Source organism: Melampsora larici-populina, assembly GCF_000204055.1.
Source record: "Melampsora larici-populina 98AG31 unplaced genomic scaffold MELLAscaffold_4, whole genome shotgun sequence".
Classification (NCBI taxonomy): Eukaryota; Fungi; Basidiomycota; class Pucciniomycetes; order Pucciniales; family Melampsoraceae; genus Melampsora; species Melampsora laricis-populina.
The window spans coordinates 1866880-1893757 of NW_006768768.1; the positions used below are offsets into that span (position 1 = coordinate 1866880).

At 39.4% G+C, this 26878-nt stretch overlaps 6 protein-coding genes across 6 annotated transcripts; 4 read left to right on the top strand and 2 right to left on the bottom strand.

The window, feature by feature from the left end:
- Positions 1-3925: 3925 nt before the first annotated feature.
- MELLADRAFT_102837 (uncharacterized protein) lies at positions 3926-5158 on the top strand (the record flags this gene model as incomplete). The annotated part of the gene is made up of 4 exons (XM_007405529.1): positions 3926-4016; positions 4533-4576; positions 4654-4740; positions 4808-5158. 4 exons carry the CDS (start codon positions 3926-3928, stop codon positions 5156-5158), a joined length of 573 nt encoding a protein of 190 aa, XP_007405591.1.
- Positions 5159-8376: 3218 nt separating this feature from the next.
- On the top strand, positions 8377-8700 carry MELLADRAFT_54993 (uncharacterized protein; the record flags this gene model as incomplete). The annotated part of the gene is made up of 1 exon (XM_007405530.1): positions 8377-8700. One exon carries the CDS (start codon positions 8392-8394, stop codon positions 8638-8640), a length of 249 nt encoding a protein of 82 aa, XP_007405592.1.
- A 154-nt stretch (positions 8701-8854) lies between these two features.
- On the top strand, positions 8855-10621 carry MELLADRAFT_92414 (uncharacterized protein; the record flags this gene model as incomplete). The annotated part of the gene is made up of 7 exons (XM_007405531.1): positions 8855-8891; positions 8994-9177; positions 9221-9456; positions 9520-9588; positions 9660-9931; positions 10149-10389; positions 10494-10621. 7 exons carry the CDS (start codon positions 8855-8857, stop codon positions 10619-10621), a joined length of 1167 nt encoding a protein of 388 aa, XP_007405593.1.
- A 2500-nt stretch (positions 10622-13121) lies between these two features.
- MELLADRAFT_92416 (uncharacterized protein) lies at positions 13122-16050 on the top strand (the record flags this gene model as incomplete). The annotated part of the gene is made up of 6 exons (XM_007405532.1): positions 13122-13398; positions 13491-14214; positions 14291-14422; positions 14466-14698; positions 14769-15931; positions 15997-16050. The coding sequence occupies 6 exons, from the start codon at positions 13122-13124 to the stop codon at positions 16048-16050; spliced, it is 2583 nt and encodes an 860-aa protein (XP_007405594.1).
- Positions 16051-17055: 1005 nt separating this feature from the next.
- On the bottom strand, positions 17056-20062 carry MELLADRAFT_46954 (AB-hydrolase associated lipase; the record flags this gene model as incomplete). The annotated part of the gene is made up of 6 exons (XM_007405676.1): positions 17056-17835; positions 17913-18076; positions 18161-18327; positions 18399-18793; positions 18868-18953; positions 19042-20062. The coding sequence occupies 6 exons, from the start codon at positions 19761-19763 to the stop codon at positions 17636-17638; spliced, it is 1734 nt and encodes a 577-aa protein (XP_007405738.1).
- A 3953-nt stretch (positions 20063-24015) lies between these two features.
- Positions 24016-24876, bottom strand: MELLADRAFT_102840 (uncharacterized protein; the record flags this gene model as incomplete). Its single annotated transcript, XM_007405675.1, has 2 exons — positions 24016-24227; positions 24429-24876. 2 exons carry the CDS (start codon positions 24874-24876, stop codon positions 24016-24018), a joined length of 660 nt encoding a protein of 219 aa, XP_007405737.1.
- Between the last annotated feature and the right edge of the window lie 2002 nt (positions 24877-26878).

Sequence of the window (26878 nt, forward strand, 5' to 3'; positions counted from 1 at the left end):
TCCCAATACTGACTCTTTCAACATCTTCTTCTTCTTCTTTTCGTTGTTCAGGACTAGTCGAGCATTCTCCCACTTGTTGTAGTTCAGTCGGAGCTCCTGCCACTTCAGGTGCCAGGCTTCGGTCCTGGCAAACTGCTCCTGATAATAAAGGTAAGTCAGCATTCACTTTATCAGTATTGATTGACAGAGTATTTGCTGCTGACTTACTGGAGTGGGCTCTGACTGCTCCCTGCGGTTCGGTTCCTTTTCTCTGGGCTGAGATTGAGGTCGCTGGCCTCCTTCCTCTTCCTCCTCCATCCTGTCGTTGCTTCGATCCGCCGGAGCTTGACTCCCAGTTTCCATATCGGTCTGGGTTCGTTCGGCTGCGAGGAGGCAGAGGAGGTGGGATGTAATCGGACATTTGATAATCAAATAGTGAAACAAATTTATAAGTTTCTTTCTTATGAAGTAGTTTCTTTCACAAAAATAGAGAAAGAGAAGAATAAAGTGTACAAAAGACACAAGACAAAATAGAATCAAGAATTAGATTCCTACTTACTTTCTTTTGAATCGGAATGTCGTACCCAAAATACGAAATCGCCTTTTTGTTTTCAAACTAGGCCTTGAACTCCTTCTTCTGGTATTGAAGACTGGAATCTGTTCGGTGTCGTTAATCCCTCTGAAGGACTAGGACTGTCGGGCGGTTTTGGCGTGTTGATAACTGTAAACGGTCGAAAGTCGGTTGCAACTGATGACTCCCGATTGCCTTGGCTTAGTTCGTCTTCCGAATCTTCTCGGTTTAAAGAGGGTAGGACTCGATCTAAGTTTTCTAGATTCACTACTAACAGTATAATGAAAAAATAGTGAAAGATTAGATAGAGAAGAAATGATATTTTTAAATATGAGTCTCTATTCTCTTCTTTTAGGACTAATTTGAAATAAAAAAGACAGAGATAACGTACTCTTATCAGTTGCTAGCTTAATGTAAGTAACTTCGTTTCTAGACGTTGCTACGATCGAGTGGTACCTAGTATACGCTCTGAAAGGTTCGATAGAATAGGACCGATGATTGAAACTAAGGTTTGAAACTAGAGACTGTGGTTGATATTTGTTGATCTGTCAAACGTTCAATCGAGTAAAAAAAAAAGTAAAAACAAGGAAACGAAGAATGATGAGGTCAATTTTCCGTTATTCGGTTTGATCAATACTTCAAGTGAAGTACTAAAGGAGAAGCTCGACTAACTTTCTTTGTAGATTTATCCTTTGTATGGGATCTAAAGGTAACTATTGGAACTAACACTAATCCAAACAAAGATATGAAATCACAATCGAAGAAATGAAACAAAAAAATCAGTTAAACAAATATAATACTTTATCAATGAATGTTCGGTGAGTTCTTTGATATTCTAATGAGATCAAACTTGTACTGATTATCGTTCTTCCTTCTTGCTGTTCGGTCAAGGTCCCGGTGGCGTGATCTCTCAATCGAATCGAATGGAATTCGATTGAGGTGGAAGGGTATGTGGTGGTAGCAGTACAGAATTGAAATTCGACGGAAGTTGAATTTCAATTCCTGTACTGTTGTGGCTGTCGGACCGCGCACGGGGCTTTGGGTAATTACCGCGTGTGTACAGTTACTTGACTGTACCGTTAATATATGTATATGTAATTAGATTATGCCGCGTGGTTGGCTTAATTACACAACACAATCTAGGCTCTACAGGTATAATTCAAAAAGAAATTATATGTAGAAGACTATTGAATGGATCAACTATTGATCCTGTTGATGCAAATTTAAAAAAAGTTAAAAAAAATGCGAAAATCAGAGGGGGAAAAGAATTCTTTCTTTCCTCCAAGCTATTATCCTAAAAGTAAAAATGCTGAGCTGCTCTCAGTTTTTACAAATAAAGGTTGATTAAAAATTTTTTAAAAAAGATAAAAAAAATATGTTTTTGTATTTTTTAAGTTTTCTGGACAATATTTGAGTTATAACACGCTCAAAAAAAATTATAAAGGTTCTAAAAACCCGGATGAGGCCCCCAAATGTGAGCTACTAGCTTCTTTTGGGCTAGCAAATCACTAAGGAAAAGGTATGCACTTGTGGGGATTATGATCCACAAGGTTTAAAGGCGGAGAAATAAGGTTCAAGCTCTATACTTGTAACAAACAAGTATAGACTGCAGTTAGAGGACCTTTAAGGAAAGGCTTTTCAGGGATTTGGGTGAGGGTTTTACTATTATTAATAGTAGAAACCGTGCACTGAATCTTCAGTGACTTACACTTAATCAATTATCTTTCTGCTAGAAATAAATTGATTAAGAACACTAATTTCTTTTATAGTGTTTTAGTACTTTACACTCTGACTAATAGAGGTACTACGCAGGTTTAAAGTTTCTTGATCTGATTAAATCCCAAATCAGATCAAGCAGCACTTAAGGACTACCTCCTTTATAGTTTCATTCCACGAATGGTAATCAACAACTATTACAAAACTGTGACTAAGACCAGTCACAGTAAATTGGGGAAATAAGAACCACAAGACAATTTAACAATCACAAATAAGATAGTAAAGTTTCACTTTACTGAAAGCTTATAATCTAGTTGGTGATGGGGTTTTATTGTATAATAAAAGTGTTAAAGATGTAATGTGATGATGATTCTGAATTTCGCATATTCAAGGTTTTTATAGTCTGAAGTTTGAAAATCCTATGCGCACAATTTGTGGTTCCAAGGTTAGGTTTATACTACATATTAGTATTGACTTATCTACTTGGTTACATACATGTTACATGTGTGTAATGTATGTAATCTTTTTATGAAATGTAAAGTCGTGTACTCACACAGTCTTTTACATAAGTTTTACATATGTTACATATGTTAATTCATATGTAATTTGACTCTTGAAACTGAGTCTGAGTTGTAATTATTGTTTTTTTAATGTTTTCTTATTGTTATTTGTCAGCCTATGGTACTATGGTTTAGTACTCAAGGCTGACAAATGGAAATCGGGCTGAGTCCCGTGCATGTGACTGACAGTCACCTACACGTGACTCTCAGTCACCCATATGTGAATGGAAATCACCGTGAGTCACTCACAGTAGCTTATTTGAGTGGGAGTTACCCGTATGTGATTTACATTCACCCATACGTGAGGGAGAGTCAGCCGTGTAGGTGACCTGTGTTCGTCCACATGTGACATACTTTCATGTATAGGTGAGAGTAATTCACCCATGGAAGAATTCAATTCACCCATGGGTGATTTGAATTCACCTATGGGTGATTTGAATTCAACTATGGGTGATTTGAATTCACCCATGGGTGAATGACTCAGATTCATGGGTGAATTCCTGTCACGTATGAGCCACTTGAATTAACCCATGGGTGAATTCAAATCACCCTGGGGTGAATTCAAATCACCCTGGGGTGAATTCAAATCACCCCTGGGGGAATTCCTGTCACCCTTGGGTGAATTCAAATCACCCATGGGTGAATTCCTGTCACCTATATGTGAGTCTGAGTCACTCATACGTGACAGGAATTCACGTATAGGTGACAGGAATTCACATTTAGGTGAACACAGGTCACCTATGGGTGAGTTACATTCACTCTAATGTAAATCACCACATTATTGAACATTTATTTACATGTGAATGTAATATATTCGTCAATTACCATGTGGGACTAGTGTTTCACATGTATGTGAAACAGTCGCACTAATATATCACTCGTGTGTGAATTAGGTAACACAGTTATATATTACACGACTTGTAATATACATTCACCTAGTGTGATTCATGTGAAAATTTGTGAAAGGTACTGGTGAAAGGGGAGGTGAATTGATTTTCGAGAAGTCACCCACCCCTGCTTTGCACTTTTGCTCATCAAACAGTCACTCACTCAAACACTCGATCATTCCTCACTCAATCTTTTGATCGATCCATTCAAGATGGCTGAAACTGAACCATCTCAAGAAGATCTACCTATGGAATCAAACAACCAAACTGATACAACCACCAACCCTGCTACGACATCTCCCGGTGATATCGATACCGACAAACTTCCTTGCCCAACTGGGGGTGGCTCTTATGCAACTCGCGCCGAGGCCAAGATATACCTGAAGAACTTTGCCTTTAGCCATCACTACGCGATATCAATGCTTGATACCAAACCACGGCGCATCAAGTGGAAGTGCGCTTTAGGGCCTAATCAAAAGCAACAACTTGCTCACGCTGAAAACCCTTCCCTTATCATTCCAACCTGTCGTTTTGCGGTTCATGTCGAGTATCAATCTGATACAACTACGTGGTCTATTACTATCAAGCATGGCAAACATAATCATGGACCGATTGCAAATCTCAACCCACCAAAACTTCCCGATCCTTTGTTGATCAAACCCGCCAAGAAAAGAAAGCAAAGAAGCGATATGATTCATATCGATCTCACCGAGTCTAACCCCCCTGATGAATTCAAGGAACTGATCACTGCGATGGGCAGGCTGGAGCCTGAAACTAGAGAAAGGCTCCTGGATCGGTTTTTGCGGGATTGTGAAATAGCTGAAAGTGTTGCCAAGCCATCCGGAACGAGAGGAAATAGAAAGGTGGGTTATTCAATCAATATCTTTGTAGCAATTGTGAATGAGATGCTAAGTTGCATGTAATTCTTTGTTTATTACAGGAACAAGGTAACCGAGCCAAAATTGCAGTCTCTTCACGAAAACCTGACGATCCGCTTTCACAAATACCGCCTAATTCAAAAGATAAGGTCAGGGGTATGTAGTTATATTTTTGATTTCCATCCGTATTCTAACGTTTCCCTGTTCTGTGGGTAGGAAGCAGAAGGACAAGATCCTAAGGCTTCATCTCCAGAAGCGGAAGCAACACCTATGCAAGGATCCTCCTCGAATATCGATAAGGTACACGCAGCGAATACGAATCAACCGGTCAAAGAAAGTATCCCGACAAGAGATACGATTGAAGAGATCAATCATGAAACCGAGGAACAGCCTCTTTCTCGCGCGGACTCTCCGCTCACTTCACAGAGTGAGACTCAGTCACCAAGAACCACTCGCGCCCATAAAGTCTCTGAAGTCACCCGCACTGAGAAGATCAAGGAATTAAGTCGTAGTACTCGCAAATCCAAACGTGTGACTTCTCAGACTCATGACCAAGTAAGTACTTAGTCTTCTCTAGCAGCTATTGAGAGCTTACTAACTTTTTCTTAATATATATAAACAGCCCAACCCCAAGAGACAAAAACCATCAGAAGACGTAAGTGATTTATTTGATTGAATGTGCATAGGTGGTGGCTTACAAATTTATCAGTATTCGCTGGAAAACATTTGCTCTGCATCCAGAACCCAGCAGAAAAAGAAGCAAAAGGATAAGCAAAAAAAGCTCTTAAATGCCTCGCCTGTAGATCAAGCTTTGATAGTAAGTAATTTGATATCAATTTACTTACTTCTGATACTGACGATGCCAAACAGAAATGGGATTTTCTTGCGACTCTTCCAAAGGTTATCTATCTTTTTGTCAAGGAGGCCACAAATGTAAAGGGGGACGGTCTATGTGCTTTTGGATCCGTGGCAGTGTCACTAGGTTGTGATGAGGGGGATGCGTGGAAAGTGCGAGCGGAGATGGCAGCCCATGTCCACGCAAACTACAATTGGTACAAGAAAAACTTACCGAAACTCAGCCAATCCCAAACCTTGATCACAAAAATGCTCTCAATTCTTGAACACCCTGACAAGGAGCAAGCGCCGTACGAGTTGTGGTATCCGATGCCAGGGGGATGTTGTGTTATAGCCAATACTTATAACTGACCGGTGATATCATACACGGGAGCAGTCACCGCATGCCTTACCACTCCACCATTTTTGGAAGCTCCAGATTGGGATACCCACCTTGACCCCATCATACTTGCAGTTATCAAAAAAACTCATTGTATTTCACTAGAACTCGACTACTTGTCTCCCAACCTCCCAATTCCGTATATACATCCTGACTGGACGAAATTGAGATCATCTAAAGCAAAGGGATGGGAAGGAATCTTTGTGGATAATATTCAGGTTTACAAAAAATGGCGCAAGGAATGTAATTCAGTCACAGGTCCTCAATGTCCCAGACAAGAAATCTCTGATGATGAATGATTAAATATGTTCTATTCTCTTTCATATTGAATATACTAATATACTCTTGTAATTGAGCTAGATTAGATTATGAATTATTGAAGATTTGATAATGGTACATGATTCCTGTGCGTCAAAATACGCACCCATATGGATTTCAAGAAGCTCTTGAAATCTGTTATAAGATTTCATCGATGGAAGAATTGGTTCTTATGACAACAATCACCACAAAGTGCCCCTTATGCATGTGAAATCATTCACGAAAAGGTAGATGGACATGATTCACCCTTATGTGAATGCCATTCACGCGTGGGTAAATGAAATTTACATAAGGGTGTGCAATTCACACTTGGGTGAATTTCTTTAACCCACGCGTGAATGGCATTCACAAACGTGTGTGAATGGAATTCACACATGGGTGAATGCAATTCACACATGGGTGAATGCAATTCACATAAGGGTGAATGGAATTCACATATGGGTGAATGGAATTCACATATGGGTGAATGGAATTCACATATGGGTGAATGGAATTCACATATGGGTGAATGGAATTCACATATGGGTGAATGGAATTCACATATGGGTGAATGGCATCCACATACATGTTTGATGTCCCTTGGATGCGGGCTCAAATATGTTGACCAAAATCTCATGTATGTATGACCAGCTTGATTATTATAGACCAGCTTGATCATGGATATTTGGAAGTTGGAAGTACATTCACATATATGCAGATTCAATTCACATGTGGGTGACACGTCCTTGACTGAGATTCACACGTGTGTGAATTTCATTCACACGAATGTGAATTTCTTTCACACGTATGTGAATTTCTTTCACACGTATGTGAATTTCATTCACACGTATGTGAATTTCTTTCACACGTATGTGAATTTCTTTCACACGTATGTGAATTTCTTTCACCCTGATGTGAATTCCATATGTGTGAATGGCATTCACATACATGTTTGATGTCCCTTGGATGCGGGCTCAAATATGTTGACCAAAATCTCATGTATGTATGACCAGCTTGATTATTATAGACCAGCTTGATCATGGATATTTGGAATTTGAAAGTACATTCACATATATGCATATTGAATTCACATGTGGGTGACAAGTACTTGACTGAGATTCACATGTATGTGAATGTCATTCACACACGTATGTGAATTTCATTCACACATATGTGAATTCCTTTCACCCTGATGTGAATCTCATTCACCCATGTGTGAATGGCAATAACTCAACCGGTATTTGACTGACATTTATGTCAGTTTTTATGATATATGACATTCACATGATTCACATGTGTTTGATATCCCTTGGGTAGGTTGAGTAAATATGCAAACCAAAATCTTATGTATGTGTGTGTAGACCAAGTTGATGGAAAATGGAAATTTGAAAGGTAGATTCCCATATAGGTAAATTTAATTCACATGTGGGTGAATGTACGTGATCATATATGGGTGAATGTCATTGGATGTATGAATCAAGATCAGCTGTGGATGGTGATTCACATGTATGTGATGATGATTCACGTATGGGTGAATTGAAATCCAAAAATATTTGATGATGACCCACATGTGGGTGATTGTGATTCACACATAAATACATCATACATACATATACGTCAATTTAAGTGACATATGATAATATGAGTGATGATCTGCATGTTACATATGTATAAAGTGTTGTCACCCTTACATATGTATAACACATTAGGGTGAATGAAGACATATTTGACTGACAGTTTGCTAACACAGTGCCCGTGGCAAAGGCCCCCGACGTCGGGGGCCCAACGATCTTGCGCAAAAGTGTCAAAAAAACTGTGATTTTTCTGTCCAAGCCAAATTGGTACGCTGAGCCTGCCCAGTTTGCCCCATCCCCAACCGCCAGACTCAGGTGTTGACCTCAGGAGCACTGAGCCATTGTCCAACTTCATCAACACTGATGAGCTGGGATGAGCCGGGATGAGCGGTCCTGCCCTGATTGTATGAACCCATGGGGGATCCGTCAAAACATATGCTCAAGCGGGCAAAGATGCCTGTTCCCGCAATTCCTGTTTGTAGGTTGGGGTTGGAGCTTCGGGATCCAGATCCTGAAGAGAGTTGTATGCTCGGTCTTGGTGCCATTCTTACATCGTCAGCAACTTCTCCCCCGTGACTCCGGTTGGGTCTAGGTAGCTGATAAGTTTCTTTTATCTTTTTATGTCATCAATCACTATTTCTCTCTCTTTTTATCTCTTAGATTAATTTTCAATACATACAGCAAAAACTTCAACCATGGACCGCATTCATGACCTTGATAGTCTCTTTCGGGCTTCATTATCTTCCGATATCAACTCCCGACATGCTGCTGAACAACAACTACAAGCATTAGAAGTTACCGAAGGATTCGTATCATCGATATTCTCATTGGTGGTTTCCTCATCGAAGGACTTACCAGTCCGTCAAGCTGCAGCTGTTTATCTCAAGAATCGTTTTAGGGCATCATACGATCGGATTGGCCAACTCAAACCAACATCTGTCTAGTGTTTCTTAGACAGCACCTACTTGATGGACTATCTTCAGTGCACCCATCCATTCGAATTTTGATATTACCAACTCTCTCGGCGATCATCTCTGTGGACGACCCTCATCTTTGGCCTGACTTGCTTTTGCAGACTGTCCGCTTAATCTCGACCAATGAATTGGCTGCTATTGAAGCCGGTCTCTTGGCGTTGGTGGAAATTATGCGGCTTTACCAATGCGCAGGGCGCGAGAAAGGGGATTTATCGGATCCAGTGGTCGCCTCTACTTTCCCATTCCTTTTGCCACTTGCTCAAAATCTACTCAATCAGTCGACGACTATTGTGTTTAACCTCGACCTTCTTCTGCGGCTGAAGCAAACTCGAACGTTGGCACTCTTATGCATCTCATACTCAAAATCTACAAGACATCTATTACTGCAGAATTACCACCATTCCAACAACAGCATATTGTACCTTGGGGTCAACTCCTACTGACTGTAGTCCCTAAACCACTCAAGGATAGTGTTGGATTTCCTTCTCAACTCGAGGACAGAGAGCGGTGGGGTTGGACGAAAACCTCGATTATCACATACACCTGAAAGAACACCTCCTAGGACTGGCATCCCACGTAGGGCTGAACAATCATCACCTTCAACTTCTAGACAAATTCCTTCTGGACCTATGGCCCGTGCAAGAACATCGATTCGAAAAGTCAATGACTTCGATATTATTGGAGCATCGGATATGGCCAGCAAACCTATGGCTGCTGATCCAAATTGTAATCCTAAGATTAGGAATAGATTAAGTACCCGAATAGGTTCATCTGTTAGAGAGATTCGTAAGTGAATTGTTTTTTTGCAGTTTAGATTATGTTTAGATACTGAATTGATTTGTTGTTTAGTTCAAAAACATAGTAGTCGAGTTTCACAATCTGGTAGTCCTATGATTGGAGATATTGAACTTGAAGAAGGTAAGGTTTTCAAGAATTTATAAGATTCGAAATAATTCAAAAGGAAAAAAAGTTGATTTTTTGCTTGTTAGATGCATCGAATTTAGAGTTTGATATTGAAAGTGAATTTCAAAGGTTATCGGGAGAAATTAGACTTGAAGAAGTAGTAGTTGAAGAAGAAGGAGAGTCAAGTAAGCGATCGCTCAAGTTTAATCAAACTGTGGCTACCACAAGTCTAACTCCGATTCCAAAAGAAATGAGATCTACTGAAAATAATAGTAATCAACCTCATCAAGCAAATGAAGGTAATTCAGAAAGTAGAAGTGGAATTGGAAATCGATTTAGAAATGAAATCACTTCTGATGTCTAATGCGAAACAAGAAAAGAACAAGAAAGACTGAAATAACAAACACTGACAGAACAAATTGAATTTTAAAGAATATACCAAACATCATATCAGATTTGAAGAAATCAAATGATCAACTTCAAAAACACTTCTATATTCGAACCAAACTAATTATCAGATCCATCGGAAGAACTCAAAAGAAATTTATTATTCTTAACTTTATCTTATTGATTAGGCTGGTTATTTAAATAAAGGTGAATCAGGATCAAATTTTACTTCAAATTTTCCGATTACTATTACCAGTCCAGAGAGATGGAATAAGGTATTAGAATTTGAAGAAGAGTTTGGTCAAACAAATTCAAAAACACTTGGGATGGAAGATAATCAGATTCAACCTAATGTTTTATTGATGAATTATAATCTTAGACATCCTATTTATTCAATCGACCAAATCAATTCCAAAAGATTGCCTGAAAGTATCTTACCTAATTTTCAACATTTTCAATATGCTAAAGTGTGGAACGAAATAGCCAATTTAGACAGCTCTCCCGCTGTGCGCGATGCGGTCATGGACTTAAAGCAGCCGGATGTAAAGTATGGGATCCAGAAGGAATTGATTACATTGATTGTTTGGGCGCTTATTTAGCTGTCAATCAAGGACATTGTCATCCTAAAACAATTCAAGCACTGATCAAGCTCAAACTTTAACATGAGCTTCAAGAGCATTTTATAGTTCAAATTTTTATGTGACCGGTTAATACTTGAGTTAAAGCGGTTAAAACTGCGTTAAAATTGGTTAAGAAATGGTCTTATATGCAGGTAAGTTTCTGACTTGGATCGATCTGCTATCCAATCCGACAGTTATATGATTTATCGTTTTGATCATAGTGGCCACTGTCACTGTCTTGAGTTCAGCTAATACGAACTTTGATCATCATCGAACTTATTGATTGATCTGCTCCACTCTGATCAAGCATTGGTTACTTGATCGGATTTTTACATTTATTGTAGTTATTGATTCGCACTCTTGACCAAAGATGAAGTTATACCTTCTATTCTTCGGTTTTCTTGGGACTAAATCTTCTTGCTCTAATCAGAAAGTAGACTTTGAATCTGGTTATAATTTTTATAGACCTTGTATACATTGATTTCTAGATCTTATACCTAGTAAACTCACGCGCTATGTATCACAAAATCGACCACAATGGGGAAGAACGCATGTTCAGAACATGACACCTGAAATGAACTCTTCACCATGCAAATGTCTGATGTCTCCTTGAGAAAAAAAATTGACATTGTCATTCTCCAACGCTTTACATGAACATTTTGTATTTAGCGATTTGATGATAAGAAATTGGTTCATGAATCAAGATCAAATTTGTATTGTAAGCAAAGGAGAAGACGTGAGAATGGAAAGTACCATTACATTCAAATTGATCGTCCATAATACTTGTAGCTTCTTCTTTTCCTTGAGAGCAGTCAACCTTTTATCGATCTCGTCTGCGTAGTTAAAAAAACATCTTTTAATACTATAATAAGTACCATACAAGAAATTGCCTTCCAGTTGGCAAATCATGTTTTGATTTATTAATCTCTTTTATTGTCTGCTTTTTACCTACGAGCTTTCTCTTTCTTCTGCTAATGCCGATTTTAATAACTTTATTTGTGTGCGTTTCTTTTTACTCGAGTTCAAGTTAGGTAGTTTGTACGGTTAACCGTTAGCGTATCTATTGTGTTTTGTCCAGAGTGTCATCTCGAAGTTGTTTTTCTCAGTCTTCGATCTATTGTTTTTTCTTTTGGCCTCTGGCCTCCCCAAGGGGTAGTGAGGAACACTGAGCGTTCAGTAGGGGAAAATGAGCGTTCAGTCGTTAATACTGAGCGTCCAGGGCCGCTCGTCTCCTAGTCTGCCTGAGGCTTGACTCAGACGGATGAAGTTCAGCGTAAGGAATATTCTTCCAATCTTTCCCCTTTGTGGATAATTGTACGCTTTTGGGCCACAAAAATCACACAAATGCGACAAAATTGCCAAGATCGTTGGGCCCCCGACGTCGGGGGCCTTCGCCACGGGCACTTTGTAAGAGTGTAACTAACTTTTTGAGCTATGCAGTGTGTTTATACACGGTTGGATATGTAATAGTTACTAATAGTTAATTCCAATTACGGGATACAAACTAGAAACCCGGATTTGTTCCGGGTTTCCCAATTCGGACTTTTTGGCTGTGTTTGCGCAAACTGGGAAACTGGGAGAACGTGGGAAAGTTCCAAACACAGCCAAAAACAAAAACTGGGAAACTGGGAAAAAAACCCAGTTTTAACTTTGTATCCCGTAAATGTATTGCGTAGTCACTTAGTTATGGTTTTTGATCCGACGCGTCGGGGGAGTCGGCGCGTCGGTAGGGGGCATTCCGGACAATGTCGGATAGGAAATACATTTTTTCTAACGGATAATATCCGAAGCGTCTAGTAGACACAGGTGAAGAAATGAGACAGAATGTGCAAAAAAGATGAAAACAGCAAGATAAGACAAGAAAAGCCCTTTGAGGGTCACACATCATGCCAAATCTCATGATGGTGTTTTGTGGTATGCATCAATGCAAACAGTATCTCTTGGTCAATTCTTCAGCTGGTACCCGGTCATACCAAGTCTTGAGTGTTGAAAATGAAAAGGTATCAGTGATGGGTAGTGAGTTAAGAAGACAAGAATGATAAGACACTTGCCAATAGATGTCCATCTGCCAGTTGCCTTTTTGAAAATACTTCCAAATCCTTGACACTGGACACCACTTGTGAACGTCCTCAGAAAGAGCTTTTGAGTCCAGGAAGGATTTGCATTTGAAGCTGTTGCTTTGATAGTCCAAGTACAAATCAACAAAACTGAGATCAAGTGAGTCAAAAGCGGCGATAAGATGCAAAAAAACCTCTACCAAAATATCCTACTTGGGTATTACTGGAGGGTTGAAAATTTGGGTCTCGGTGACTAGGCTGGATTAACTGTACACAGGGCCAGGAAGCGCCAAGAGTCCGGCCCTGAGCACTCAGGTCCGGGCCACAGCCCCACTTGATGTAACATGGTGTGCACTGTGAGGTCACCGATCATTAGTTTCAAGAATTTTCAAATTCTCGATCAACTTCAACTCAACTTCATTCTCAACTTCATTCTCAACAAACTCTCAACAACAACAACAACAACAAGTATCAAGAACTCATCATGCCTGTTCTCAACTCATCATCAACTCATCAAAATCAAAATGAAAAATCTAATCCTAATCCTCAAATCCCATCTTCACTTAATCTTCCAAATGATCCAAATCAATCTCATTCTAATAATTTAGATGGTCCATCAAATAGAGTAGATTTAATCAATTCTGAACACGGTAGGATACTTTGTATTGCAGACATTAGAGGTAGAATCTCTCAAATTAATCAATTGGCAAAAGAATTCAATGCGATTGCTGTCATTCATTCTGGTGACTTTGGATTCTATGGTACGTTTCATCTCTTATCTTCAACTTTTCAATCATTAATAAGATTCCTTTACTTATCCTTTTGATTTCTATTGTTATTGGATTTTCATTAGAATCTACTTCACTGGAACGTATTTCTGATCGAACACTTCGTCACTTGATTCAATATTCATCTCTTATCACGCCTCAATTCCGATCACAATTACTTGCACCCAACATGAACGTTCATTCGATTAGACAAATGATCCTTACACCACCCAATCCATCCATTAATATTCCAATTGGAGAATCTTCTGATGGAGCTCCACCTGCTTTTCCATTATCTGAATTCCCTGATCTTTTATCTGGAAAACTTAAGCTGAATGTACCGGTTTATACAGTTTGGGGTGCTTGTGAAGATGTAGCGATTTTAGAAAAGATTCGTGCTGCTGGTCCTTCTCCCCTCAAGGTTCCCAATTCCAATGCAAAGACACTTGATCCCAAGACTTCACTTTCACCTTATTCGATTCCCAACTTAACTGTTCTAGATGAAGCTACTACACGTTGTTTAGTCATCGGCGGTGTTCGTCTTCGACTCTTTGGGCTGGGTGGTGCTATTGTTCCTCATAAGTTATTTGATAATGGGGAAGGTGGTGCGACGATAGCAGGGGGTCAAGGTACGATGTGGACAAGTGTGTTACAGATTGGTGAAGTCGTAGATACTGCTCAAAGGGTTTACGATCCAACCGAAACAAGATTACTCATCTCACATGCTAGTCCGGGTCGAGAAGGTTTATTGGCTCAATTAGCTCTTGTTTTAAAAGCTGATCTTTCAATTTCTGCTGGTTTACATTTTCGGTAAGAGTCCATCTTGGTCTCTTCATACTTATCTTGATCATTCTTCAACTGACGATTCTCACGCGAATTAAATTAGATACGGTGTCAGTTATAATGAATTCAGCGTTCAACACGATCAGGAAGCTTTCCGTGGTAAGCTACATCATGCGAAATCAACTTTTACTGAAATCTGGGACACCGTCAAAGGTCAAGTAGAAGCTGTTATCGAGTATGTCTTACATTTCTTATCTTGATTTCTTGCGTAGAGTAAGTGTATCATTGTACTTACGCCAGCAAAACTCCAGTGAACATCAACGCCAGTTACTCTCCAATGCTCTTGCTGTAGCAAATCGTGTTCCAGCTCCTACACCACTAGGTGGTGGTGCTCCCACAGAGGAACCAGCATGGAAGAACTCTTGGAATTGGAACTTACCTGATGCTGCCTTTGGTAGTTTGATCCTGGACATCAAGGAAGGTCGGATTGGAGCCGAGATGAGAAGTCAAGGTGATTTGTAGCTTCGTGATGACATTTTCGGTTGTTTTGATAGTGTCTGATTCTTGGTTCTTTGCGCTAGGTTTTAACTTTGCATATCGTGCTGCTTCACAGCAAAAACCACCCAGCACATCAACAACAGGACCGAATAGTAGTGTTCCAGCTACCAATCCTCCTTCAGCGCTCTCCAATCCACATTCTCAAAGCACTCAATCTCCAGTTACTCATCTTCCAAACCAAACTCATTCTCGTAAACCAGGCTCCGAAGGTCAAAACCACAACACACGTAATCCATCTCCAGGTGTGAAAGCAGAAACTAGTCAAGAGAATAATGGACCAGCTTCAACTAGTCATAGTCATCATTCTAGTGTCACTGGAGGTCCGAAGTCACATCTCACGCAAGGTTCAGCATCTAGTTCGAATGCAGCTTCATCAGGACCTAGAAACAACTCATCCCAACCAATTCATCGATCATTAAAGTCACGCGATGATCCTTCTATCACTCATTCATCACGTCCTTCTTTAACCTCATCAGCCGGTGGGGCCAACACTTCCAAACCTGAAACCCACGATACTAAGAATGAAACAATTAGGAACGCGAGTAATCCTACTAACAATTCAACTACAACTAACGGAGTATCTCCCAAACCTGTCTCGCAAGCTACTACACCCAACCAACCAAAAATAAACACTTCAAATGAGTCAAAAGAAATTGACACTTCAGATCGAGCTCCATCAGGTAACTCTACACCTTCTGGAATTTCACCTGTGGCTTCTCGTAAATCATCATTTCCTAATAGTCGAAAAAAGAAAGGATCATTACCTACAAGTGGAGCTACTAGTGTGAAGAGTGATACAGATCGTAGTGTTCCTGATAAAAATGATAATGATGGACCTACTTCGGGTGGAACGAATGATAAGACTAGCCATAATGACAGTAAACCGAAAGGAGACACAAGCACGGAAGCGAATAATGAGAAATCATCTAAACCGACTAATAACCATCACCAAAATGAACCAAGACAAAATCCAACTCAGAACAACAACAATGGTGGTGAGAGCAGTGGGAATCAAGGAAATTATAAACCAAATTATCCAACAGGTTCTATGAGAGGTAGAGGAGGACCTAATCAAAGAAATGGTAGAGGAGGAGGACGTGGAGGAAGAGGTGGAAGGGGTGGATTTGATGGACCACCTAGACCATCTGGTCCTGGATTAGTTGGACCTGCGTTAGCAGGAGCAGGAGTAAGTTTTTCTGATCTTCATTCCATTGAAATATAAAATATTGACGAATTTGATGAATATTATAGATTGGTAGTAATAATCGAAGTGCTAGTAATAGTAATCAACCAAGTGGACAATAAAATCTAGATCAAAGTAAACCAAAGTGTTTTTTTTCTTTTGGGAGTAGATTCAAATATAAAAGGAATTAATAGATTACTTTAGATTTCATTAACTATCTCTTTGAATTTAAATTTGTTTTGATTTGATTTTTTGATTTCTTTAAACAACACCAAAAAAAACTTTCTTTTCGAGAAAAAAAATTAAATCAGATTGTTGCATTTAAATGTTTAATTTCTTCATTTTGTTTGGTGATCTTTTGATGGTATGAAGATGTTGAAGTTGAAGACCATTAACATAAGATCAATTCATCATACTTTACTTTCATTTTAGACTCTTGCTTATTTAATCAGAGGAGATGAGCTTTTTTTATGTTTCTTGCTACAATGAGGCAATTTCATTTCTTTTTCTTTTCAGATGGTCACTTTTGTTTTTCATCATGAGCTTTGTTTGATTAAACGTTGGGTTTTGAATTAGAATGAGTGGTTGACATCTCGAGATCTACATGGGTTGTCAACAATTGCGTAATGTTTTTTGCTTGTGCGTTCTGGTATGATTATAGGGGCTCATAGATGCTGATCGGGTGGTAAACAAAGATGTATGAATCAAAATAAGTAAAGTATACTTGAGATAGACTTGATGAGAGTAGAATGAATAAGTCAAAGAAATGATTTTGAATAAAAAGAACTCAAGGAAAGGAAATCAAGGATCAATCAAAGAAAATGAATAGTAAGTTGAGAATTGAGTTGTTTACCTTGCTGTGTACTTGATCAAAATTTCAGAAATTATCACTTTACACCAAAGAGCTTCAGTAGATGAACTCTAAAAACTTATTAAGATCATCAATCAGACTACGTACACAGCAGTGTCATATTGCCCATATTTCAGTTCATCAATAAGCCATGAGTTCCATTCCAAATCAACTCAATCAGAACTCATCAAACCACAATAAGCTCATCAAAAGAAATCATTTTGAAATCAGAGCAAACATCTTGGATCCAGGATAGTCATCAAAAACTTCAAAACCATTTAAACCACACCAAAATCATAAATATAGTCATTTCTTGATCATCATCTCAAATACATAAACAAACAGGCATTTCATCTAACCAAATGCGAATAAAATCTCTTAAATAAAAATTAATGTAAAAAAAGGGAACCTCAAAGAGTAAATACTCTTTCCAATTCAAAAAAATAAATAAAAATAAAAAAGATAAAACAAAAAAACAAGCTACAAAGTGTGTGAGTGTGTGTGTTTTAATCTTGCAATTTACAAATCTAATATTATATAATGATTAAGTTCAAACCGTTTTTTTTTGTTCGACAAAAAAAAATTGAAGAAAAAACTATCATGAATTAAATCGTCAAGTGGAAAAACCAAAAAAAAAATCAAATTAATAATAAATAAATCATAAGCAAACAAAATAATGTACCATGCACGAGTAAACGAAGAGAAAAAAGAGAAAAGGGAAAGATTACGTTAGATCATACGTTACAACATAAGAGCATTGCAAAGATTAAAACGAAGGAAAACACAGAGTTTATCTAACAGAGAAAAGTCAAGAAAAGTTAAAAATGAATGGAATCCGATTCAAAATCATTTCACTTTCAAACATCACGAGTCATTCCAAGAATAGGAGCTTGAGTTCGATCTCTTTCTTGATCAGTATCATCCATATGATCAGTCGAACTCAAATCAATTAAATCAGTAATCGGATGATCAAGATGAGTTAAAGGATCCACCAAGATAGCTTGGACTGGATCTTTGACTATTTCTCTCTTATCATCTCTTGTACTTTCAATATCCTCTGTTTACCAAAATCAAAAACCACAACTTAGAGTCAATAAAGGTGACCAAAGAGGGAGAAGGAAGAAAGAAACGTACCGATGAAACGATGAAAACATAATTCAACTGCATCTGCATGCCAGAAATGATCACAATGTTCTCCTTCATCCAACTTGTAATCTCGAATCAACCTAACACTCTTCTCGTTAGTTTTCAATCGATCAAGTAAAGGTTGAGCCAAAACCAAGAAATCTTGACCACCGCTGTTTACCAAACCAAACCAAAATTAAGTTGATCAGTAAAAGATCAGATAAAGAGGAATTTGATGAGAGAAAGAGGTACGAAACTGGTAAAGAGCCAAAGGAGGGAATCGATCATCCCACCACCTTTCTACTTCTGGATCCAGAACACAACCACGAGTTGAAAACCCTTGATAACCAGTCCACCAAAAGATTCCAGCAGAGGAGACAGGACTAGGAGTGAATCTGAACATCTTTATCTTTCTTCTCAGTAACTAAAAAACCAAATCAAGTAAGTCAATCAAAGATCAAATTTAAACAGAGAAAGACAGAAAGAACTGCTTACCCAATTAGCATCAGTCCAATTAAACAGATAAGCAAACATTTGATAACCAAAGAAACCAAAAAGATGACCAGGTAAATAATCCACAGCTAATCTCATGATCGGCATAAAATCCAAAACCCCAAAGACTCTTCTCCAAGTTCTCCATCTCATGGATTTTAACAATCCAAATGGAAATCCATTGGTCAATGGACCAGCATAAACGGCTGGGGCCATTGCAATAAAACATGAAAGTTTCGTCGATAGGGAGGGGACCATTCCTTGAGCTAATGAACAGAACATCGTCGCATTTCCTTGTGAGTGTCCCATGAAGGCTAGTTTCGGATGACCAGTTTCGGTCAAGACGTGGGCTACTAGGGCTGGTAGATCATAGAGTGCTAGTTCTTTGATATTGTAATCTGAAATCAAAAAAAGACACAAAAAAGGAGTTCGTTCAAGTTATGATTCAAATCTTAAAGCAGGGAAAGCTTACCCCAGAATCGTGGATCGTTTCTTTTGAGTCTACGATGTCCCATATCAAAGACTCCACGATTATTACCCATATAAACTTGATAACCACTAAACGGATCAAAAGTCAAAAGTTAGAATCTCAGTCACTACACCAGCTCAAAGAAAGTTCCACAAAAGTCAAAGAAGAAAGACATACCCATGTTCAGCTAACCAAAAAGCAAGACTACGTTCTTCCGAAGTCACAAAACTACCTGAACTTTGAAACAGACCATGTTGGATCAAAACCGGATACCCACCTTTCCCATCGGGTAAATGTATCTCAGGACGATGTGGCACAATGACTTTCCAAACCTTTAGATAATATCCATCTAATGTTTCAACAGTTTGTTCTACAATCTTATAACCTGCACTTTCAGCATAATAATGAACATCTTTGGTCACTCTTTCATTCTTCCATTTCTGATAATCGTCCCATACTCTTGGTTTAAACTTTGGAGTTTTGTCAAAGAGAACAGCAGATAGACTATGAAATCCTCTGACCATCAAACCATAGGTAACAATAACCATTAAAAAACTATTCGAAACGATAGCAGAAACGGTTTGTAACATGAACAAACGGACTTGACGTCTGAATGTTTGTTCTGGTAATGGACCACCTCTTGGAGTAGAAGGAAAGGTCACACCAGCCGTCGAACCGAAATGAGAAGGAAGTAAATCATAAGGTGGAGGAGGAGTTGAATGAGGATTAGGCGTATTTGTTTTAGAATCGAATCCTAATGGATCAGGACCGAAACGTTCTTCATTGAGTTGTGCAGATGATTTAGCTCGACTTGGTAAATGAGGTCTTGATCTTGTTGGTTGATCTGTAAACCGATCATCATGAGGAGGATGTAATAAATCTTCTGATGGTCTAATCATCTTGTTCGACAAATCTTCGTCTTCTTCAAAACTTGATTTGATAGGAGTAATTAAACCTTCGTATGGAGAAGGACCTGATAAGTAATGTAAGGTACGTAAGACCGTAGGATGAGATTGAAGATCGGGATGAGATTGATGGAAATTAGTGATGATATTAGTTAGATTGTTGGGCGATGCTTGGGTGGTGGTTTGGTTGGTGTTCGAAGTGGAAGTAGAAGTAGAAGTGGAATCTGATAAAGTAGAATTAGATGGTGATTTGATTAAACGACGATGTAATAGATTATTTGGATTACTTGAACTAGAAGAAGAAGTCATCTTGGAATGTGATATCTCAAAAGTTTCTTTTAACGAATGAACAAGTTACAAAGACTGTTTGGATTTCTAATTTGTTAAGTTCTAAATTTTTTGATTTCTAATTTCTGATGAAGGGGAGAATCACTTTTCGATTCGAATGGCTTTATTAAGGTTTTCTAAATCAAGTAATCAAATTAAATTTTCAAACCTTCCTGCTCGCCTTTTCTTTTCTTTGCTTTTCTTTGGTTGGTGCTTTATTACAGTTTTCTTTCAGTCTAAATTCAAACAAACCATCTCATCATTTAAGCCATCTCTTTTTTTTTCCATTCTCAAGCCATCTCATTCGATATTAAGGAACAAATTGACACCGGTCCAAATGAAATTCCACGAAATGGGCCTTGGATTTGGAAACTTATTCGATCTTGGTTCACGCGAGGCGGTCGAGCTTCGTTAGCATCGTCCAATGAAGCTTGAAAGATGAAAATCAGGACCCTTGAAAGCTCCTGTTGAGGTTTGTATCGAGTATCCCGTCGTAAAGTGACGTAAACAAAATCAATCCAAATCCCGACCGTTTTCGGCACAAACCACACCAAGATAAATAACCAGGGTACAGGCCCCGTGCGCACAATCACGGAGCCGGTGTACTGTGGGTGTTGAGAGAGGCTCTTGTGAGTGGGACAAATGGCTATCGATCTTCATAGGTCTTGAGGTGTAATATTTGATAAAAACTGTTTGGCAAGGACTACTCGCCAACTTTTTGCCCTAAGTTGACCCACAGTTCCAACATTTTCCAAAACAAACACGTGAGCAAAGATGGCAAACTCCAACTGCTTTGAGCACAAACACAGCTAAAATCCAAGGCCTAATGCCAACATTCTTTTGGCACAAACTCTAATACATAGAAGTTTTCCTGGGTCCCGAAAAACCACAAAGGCCAGAGGAACTGCAATGAAAGAAGAAGCGTTCTGTGGATGGCTCACAATGTGTTTGACAAGCCAGACCGGGTCTTTTTGTACAAAAAATTTTTCTGAGATGGTAAGAATTAAAACATTTTTTTCTGCAGCCACACACATGATAGCCTATACTGACTTTGTACACCGTTTTTTAAAAATGGGAACACACTGGTCAACAATTGAAATCACTTATAGATGTGGGAGGTGAATTATTTATCACTGAAATACCTTCTTTGAAAGAGAGAAACAAGGACACTGGAATGCTCCTACTGATGTGTCTGAAGAAAAACCCAACATTTATGTGGTTACAATTTTCTTTTTGGTCAAATCCCCCCAATTTTTGATCAGATGCCTTGAATCCTAAGCTGGTTTTTTTTATTTTCAAGTCAGAAATCTGACTTCCTCATTGAATGCCTCTAAGCCCTGTGTCCGGTGGAAAATCCTTGAGACCCAATGAAAAGCCCTGCAATTCTCTGTGGGTGACTGATGATCAGGTCACACCCATCCACTCACTACAACAAGTGTCAAACATTTTATGTTTGATATAAACCGCACAAAAATATATCTTGGGATCCAATTTCAAGATTAATTGAATGTAAGGATATTTCTAAATGAAATGAAAGGAATAAGAAAAATATTAAGATTAATCTTCATATTTGTGACCGGGTATTGGTCAATCGGCTTGCCAATCTTCAGTGTATTGATTGATCAAAATTTCCAGTTTGATTCATTGAAACATATCTCAAATACCTGATGGAAATGAATGGCATCAATTGTTGACTGTGTAAACTAACAAAATTTCAAGGTCAAGAAAGTGAACATACCTATAGAGTCTGGAGAAGGATGTGATGTGAAATTTTGAAAACTGTGTTTCCGAATCACAAGGTATAAATGTTGGATGATTGAAGTTTTGAATGAGTGCTAAGTATGCTTTTCAAATCATGATGATGCTAACTTAAGTAAGTCCCTCTCAGAGAAACAAGTAGTCAAGAGAGGGACTTATACCTTATTATATCACAATTTTGGTGTATGAGCCGGAAAACTTTGGCTGGGCACTTTTCCAATCCTCCGTATCTCTGTAGCCTGCATATAAATATCCTCTGCGCCTGATAATCCTACACACACACACACATCTTTTCAAATCCCTTCTCTGCACCCAGGAAAGCCCTTAAAAACAGACTTGAAGAATTGGTTTTTGTGTAATGTCTCAGCGTGTTTGGTGTGAACTTTTGACAGTTGGTCAGATTTTTGCACAACTTTAGTGTTTTTTGCAAACTTCACAAATGCATTGCTCCATGAGTTCTGCACTGCCAACATAGATGCCTCGGGTTGCGGAATCCGAGGCATCATCGGAGGTAAAACCTCGGACAAGGTCTGTCCAAGGTTTTTGTCCGAGGTAATCTTCTGCGCTGGGAATTGCCTCGGATCAAAACCTTGGACAGCTTCTGTCAGAGGTTGGTAATCCGATAATACCTCGGATTTTTCAATCCGAGGTAAATATGTTGGCGGTGCTGGATCAAATTATGAATACACTACATATACGTGTGTAGAGTAAGTGGGCACATAGCTCCTTTCTTTGGTCCCAAAGACATTGGTTTGCAGGATACACAGATATGGAGTGTTGAAAGAGTCCCCAGCCAAATTTTTCCGGCTCATGAACCCAAATTGTTGTATAAGGTATAAGTCCCTCTCTCAACTACTTGTTTGTGCAAGAGGGACTTAGTTAAGTGAGATGATGGTGGTATATTTAACTAGAGTATGTACTACAACTAGTACAATGTTGTACTGTGTAAGCACAGATCTTGAAAATCTGGATCCCAAAACCCTACTTAGATGCATGCAGCAATACTCTTGGATTCCCAACATTTTTCATTGGAAGCTGTTTTGCCAAAAATCTCCAAGAAAAAACCCTAAACCCAACCATCTCTATCAGAAATAACTGAAATTTGGAAGCCCACAAAAACCTGACTTGTTCCATCAGGCAGGCTAGTAGGAGGTTTCCAAGTTCCTGGGAAAAAGTTTTCAGGATAATGATATGGACAAGATAGAGACATTTTATTTGCTTGCTTTTGAAGAAGAATAATGTTATGAGCAACACACAAACACGACTCTGTGTGTTGCAATACGAACCCTAGGAAAAGCATGCTGGGATCTGCCACTGTGTCATATCAACACCATTGCAGTGTTGTGATGAGCAGTTTTTGTGGTAAATCAGTCTCCTCAAATATATATGCAGCAACCAAATTAGGGCAGTACAAACAACATTGTGGCATTAACTGTCACACAAGTTAATAGCACTATAATTGTGCTAGTTTTTTACCTTACAGGGTTCAAATGAATCTAAAGATTCAAGACAAATTATCCTTTCAGATGTGTCTATTTCATTATATGTTCCTTGCTTTTTTTGTTGGTGTCAAAGAATTATAGGCAAGAGACAAGTTATTTCCCTCAGACCATGTGTACAAGGAATTAAACCAAGGCTTTTTCTGCCCCCAGAAATTGTCTTGGATCAAATACTCAGATGCCGCGTCCAAGTCTATTGCCTTCTCAGGATACCTCAGATTTTCCAATCCGTGGCATCTTTGTTGGCAGTGCATGTGTAGGATGAACAATGTATAATTCATCTTTGTTCTAGACTTCTTAGTGGTATCCTACCACATTTTTATAGAATACCAATCCTACACATTATGGGACCCGCATCTTAAATGATTGCGGTTTGTGGGTGGTCCCAAAGGTAAGCAAATATAGAGAGGATAGGTCCTACCAACCTCTCTTTCCTTACCCTTGGGACGAGAAAACCCCCTGAAAAGAAGAGGACTTCTCAACCCGGGTGGTTGGCGGGCTTTTTAAAGCTATGAGATCCAGAATAGGGGATTTGTAGGATCTTCAGAGTGCGGACTACTAAGAGAGACCAGAGTGGTGATATGGAGAGGAAGGAAATTATCATTATGTACCTCTCTCCATCACTCTGTACATTTACTCGGAAGCCCTGTGACACTTGAGTACTAGCTGTCACAGTCATCCCCTTTACGGAAAATGGAATTTTGTGTATTTACCTCCACAGGCTCTAGGAACAAGGGCAATTTTCCTGTCATCTGAAACAAAAGGTATGCAGGGACTTTGTACATTTTCAAGGCTGTGGACCTTTCTGGCATCACAACTTGGGTATGAATGGTACAAACGGCGCTTCGTCGTAGGCTCTCATCCAAGGCGCATCCTTATGAGTGACAAGCAACTATCTATTTCATTTTCACATTTGTATTGATCCAGCAATGTCATAAATACAAATCAAATCAAGAGAAAGGAAAGCGACGGCAAAGTGGGCAGGAAATGTGAAGGGTACACCGTGCCATCTTTGTTAGGCATTTCTCATGGAACCAATGAGACTGGTGACACGTAAGTTGAAGGTACCGCTCACCGGTTATGAACGCCTCATAACAAATTGGACACTCCCTCTGTTCCTCTTCGCCTGAGTCTGGCTTAGATTCAACTATATGTGAACATTCAGTCATCAGACGTACGAAGGTGTAGAGAGCCCACCATTCTGTTGACCCAGCAGGCGGAAGATAATGAATTATAGATAGTTCTAGATGAAAGGTTTCGGATAGCGTGTTAAGACGATCGAGAACTAAGCCGTTGTTGTTGATCAAGCTATGCCATAAGGAAATGTAGTTCTTTTCCCAATCATCGTGTTTCTCAATATCTAACATCATTGCCTCTGCCGCGCACAGGTTGAGGATAGAGGCAGGTAAGAGGCGGGCTTGAAGGCCTGGGGGTGTGGGTATCTGGTCCATTTGGCTTTGGAGGCTTTGTATGAGATGTAAAAGTTTTGAGTAAGTCACGCTAGGTTTCGGTGATTGCGACATCTTGAGCAGTAGATAGGGCGAGTGTGTATACGATGCGTTGAAGACTGGTTTTTCTGGAGGATCTTGAAGAATGAATTTTAGAGTAAGGATGAAGTCTTGTGTACTACTTCTCCTGGCTTTATATGATAACCAATCAGCACTCGATGGATGTCTCAGCAGTTCATCCTTCTTCCATGCTGGCAGCCATTTTTAAAAGTCCATATGTGGAAATTGATAACTTTTTATCTTCCTTTGATCTTCAAAAGCTACGGCTTTGAGTCTTCTCAGGCTTCACCGCTCTTTGCTCGAGAAGGCTTCAGGCTCAGCAAATTACTGATCCAACGAAAAGCGTTTGCGTGTCTTAGATGCTGATTCTGACAAAGTCTACAAACAATGTTGCAACTGCTCATCTCAAATGTTTAATGTTTGGGAAACTACTCGGTACATAAAACAAAAAATATCTTTTACCAACGGCAAATAACAAAGGGGTGTCCTAGATTCGTATGTATTAGATCTCCTGAATGGATTCTGAATCAAGGTAAGAGGAATTCATCACGAGGATTGAAAGTCAATCAGCGTGCTCAGTCGACTGTCCGCGGTTCCTTCACATAGTCCGAGACATTGAGATGATAATGCTTCAGCCACTCTTCACTTGTTTATGTCTGATCCTCAGTCTCAATCAGCGAGGGGAGCAACATGTAGAAATTTATGTTAGGTGTAAGAAACCTTGATTGACAGCTTATTGGGTCAAGGCACAAGGGCTGAAATCCCTTAAATATTCTTGAACACACATTTGTCGACTTACTCTTGGGAATCTATGGAGTGCCTATGCATGGCGCTGTTGCTTCGCCACCTGGGCTGCAAAAATCACGGGTGCCGTGCTATTTGCTGCCAATCTGAATCTATAGCCTGCACTTTTCATGAGTTACGCTATCCGCCGATGGGACCGGGTCACCAAACATACAGCTATGCCACACTTTCCCTTCAGCATATCACCAAACCATGGCATACCACTACAGTCATTCACAAAAAAACGGTGATTGATCTCACGGGACATAGAAAGACCCGTGATTCAAACAACCCTTTCTCCTGAGGTATAAAGGTAGGGATTTGCCAAATTTATTTCTAACTCTCATTGACTACAATACATCATAGTCTTCAACCAGAGTCTGTCCTCTAAATGGGTGAGGAAACTCACAAATAAAGCCAATGAAACTTCAACTGCTTCTCACCCGAGCTCTTCACATAAGAGGTCACCCCCACAGCTGAAATTACAACTACTCACCCACTGACCGGTGCTGAGGTGATGGATACATCGTCAGCTCGATAGAATGAGCAAGAGGATTTGTTGAACACGAGTATGAAACCATCATCGCAGATTGAAGAAACTGAGAGAAGCGGTTCTTGAAGCGCTGGAACAAGTAGAGTACGGTGATGGTGATCATTTCCATTCATAGGTAAGACAGTTGTTCCAGAGTGAGTAGCTTTAATAGATGATGAGTCGGCTAATTGGATGACTTTCTTCGAGTTTTCAAGACCGGTGATAGATGATTCATGTGGCGTCATTGAAAGCGAACAACCTGAGTCAATATTCCAATCGGACACGTTCACAGCTTTGGCGGAGACAACTTTAGCGGATTTGACTTGAACGAAGTTTTCTTCGTTGACTGATTCTTCTTCATCATCGCTAAAGTCGAGAGTAAGCACCGAAGTCTTACCAGCTTTGGTAGTGAAACGAGAGGAGTTGTTTGACGCTCGAGATGATACACCCCTTCGAGAAGAAGTGGAGGACGGTCGACCTTCATCCGTTTCTTTTATCCAACAGTTCGCAACCTCTACACCTATCGTTGGGGCCAAGGAGCGGTCTCGTGGAAGTCTCGCAAGCAATCGACGGTCTCTCTCTCAAGTACAGAGGCCGAATATAAAGCGCTATCAGATTCAAGTCGTGAGGGTATCTGGCTAAAGAACCTATTGTCTGAACTCCACATCAATGCGCCGTCAGCTATCCCTCTTCATGGGACAA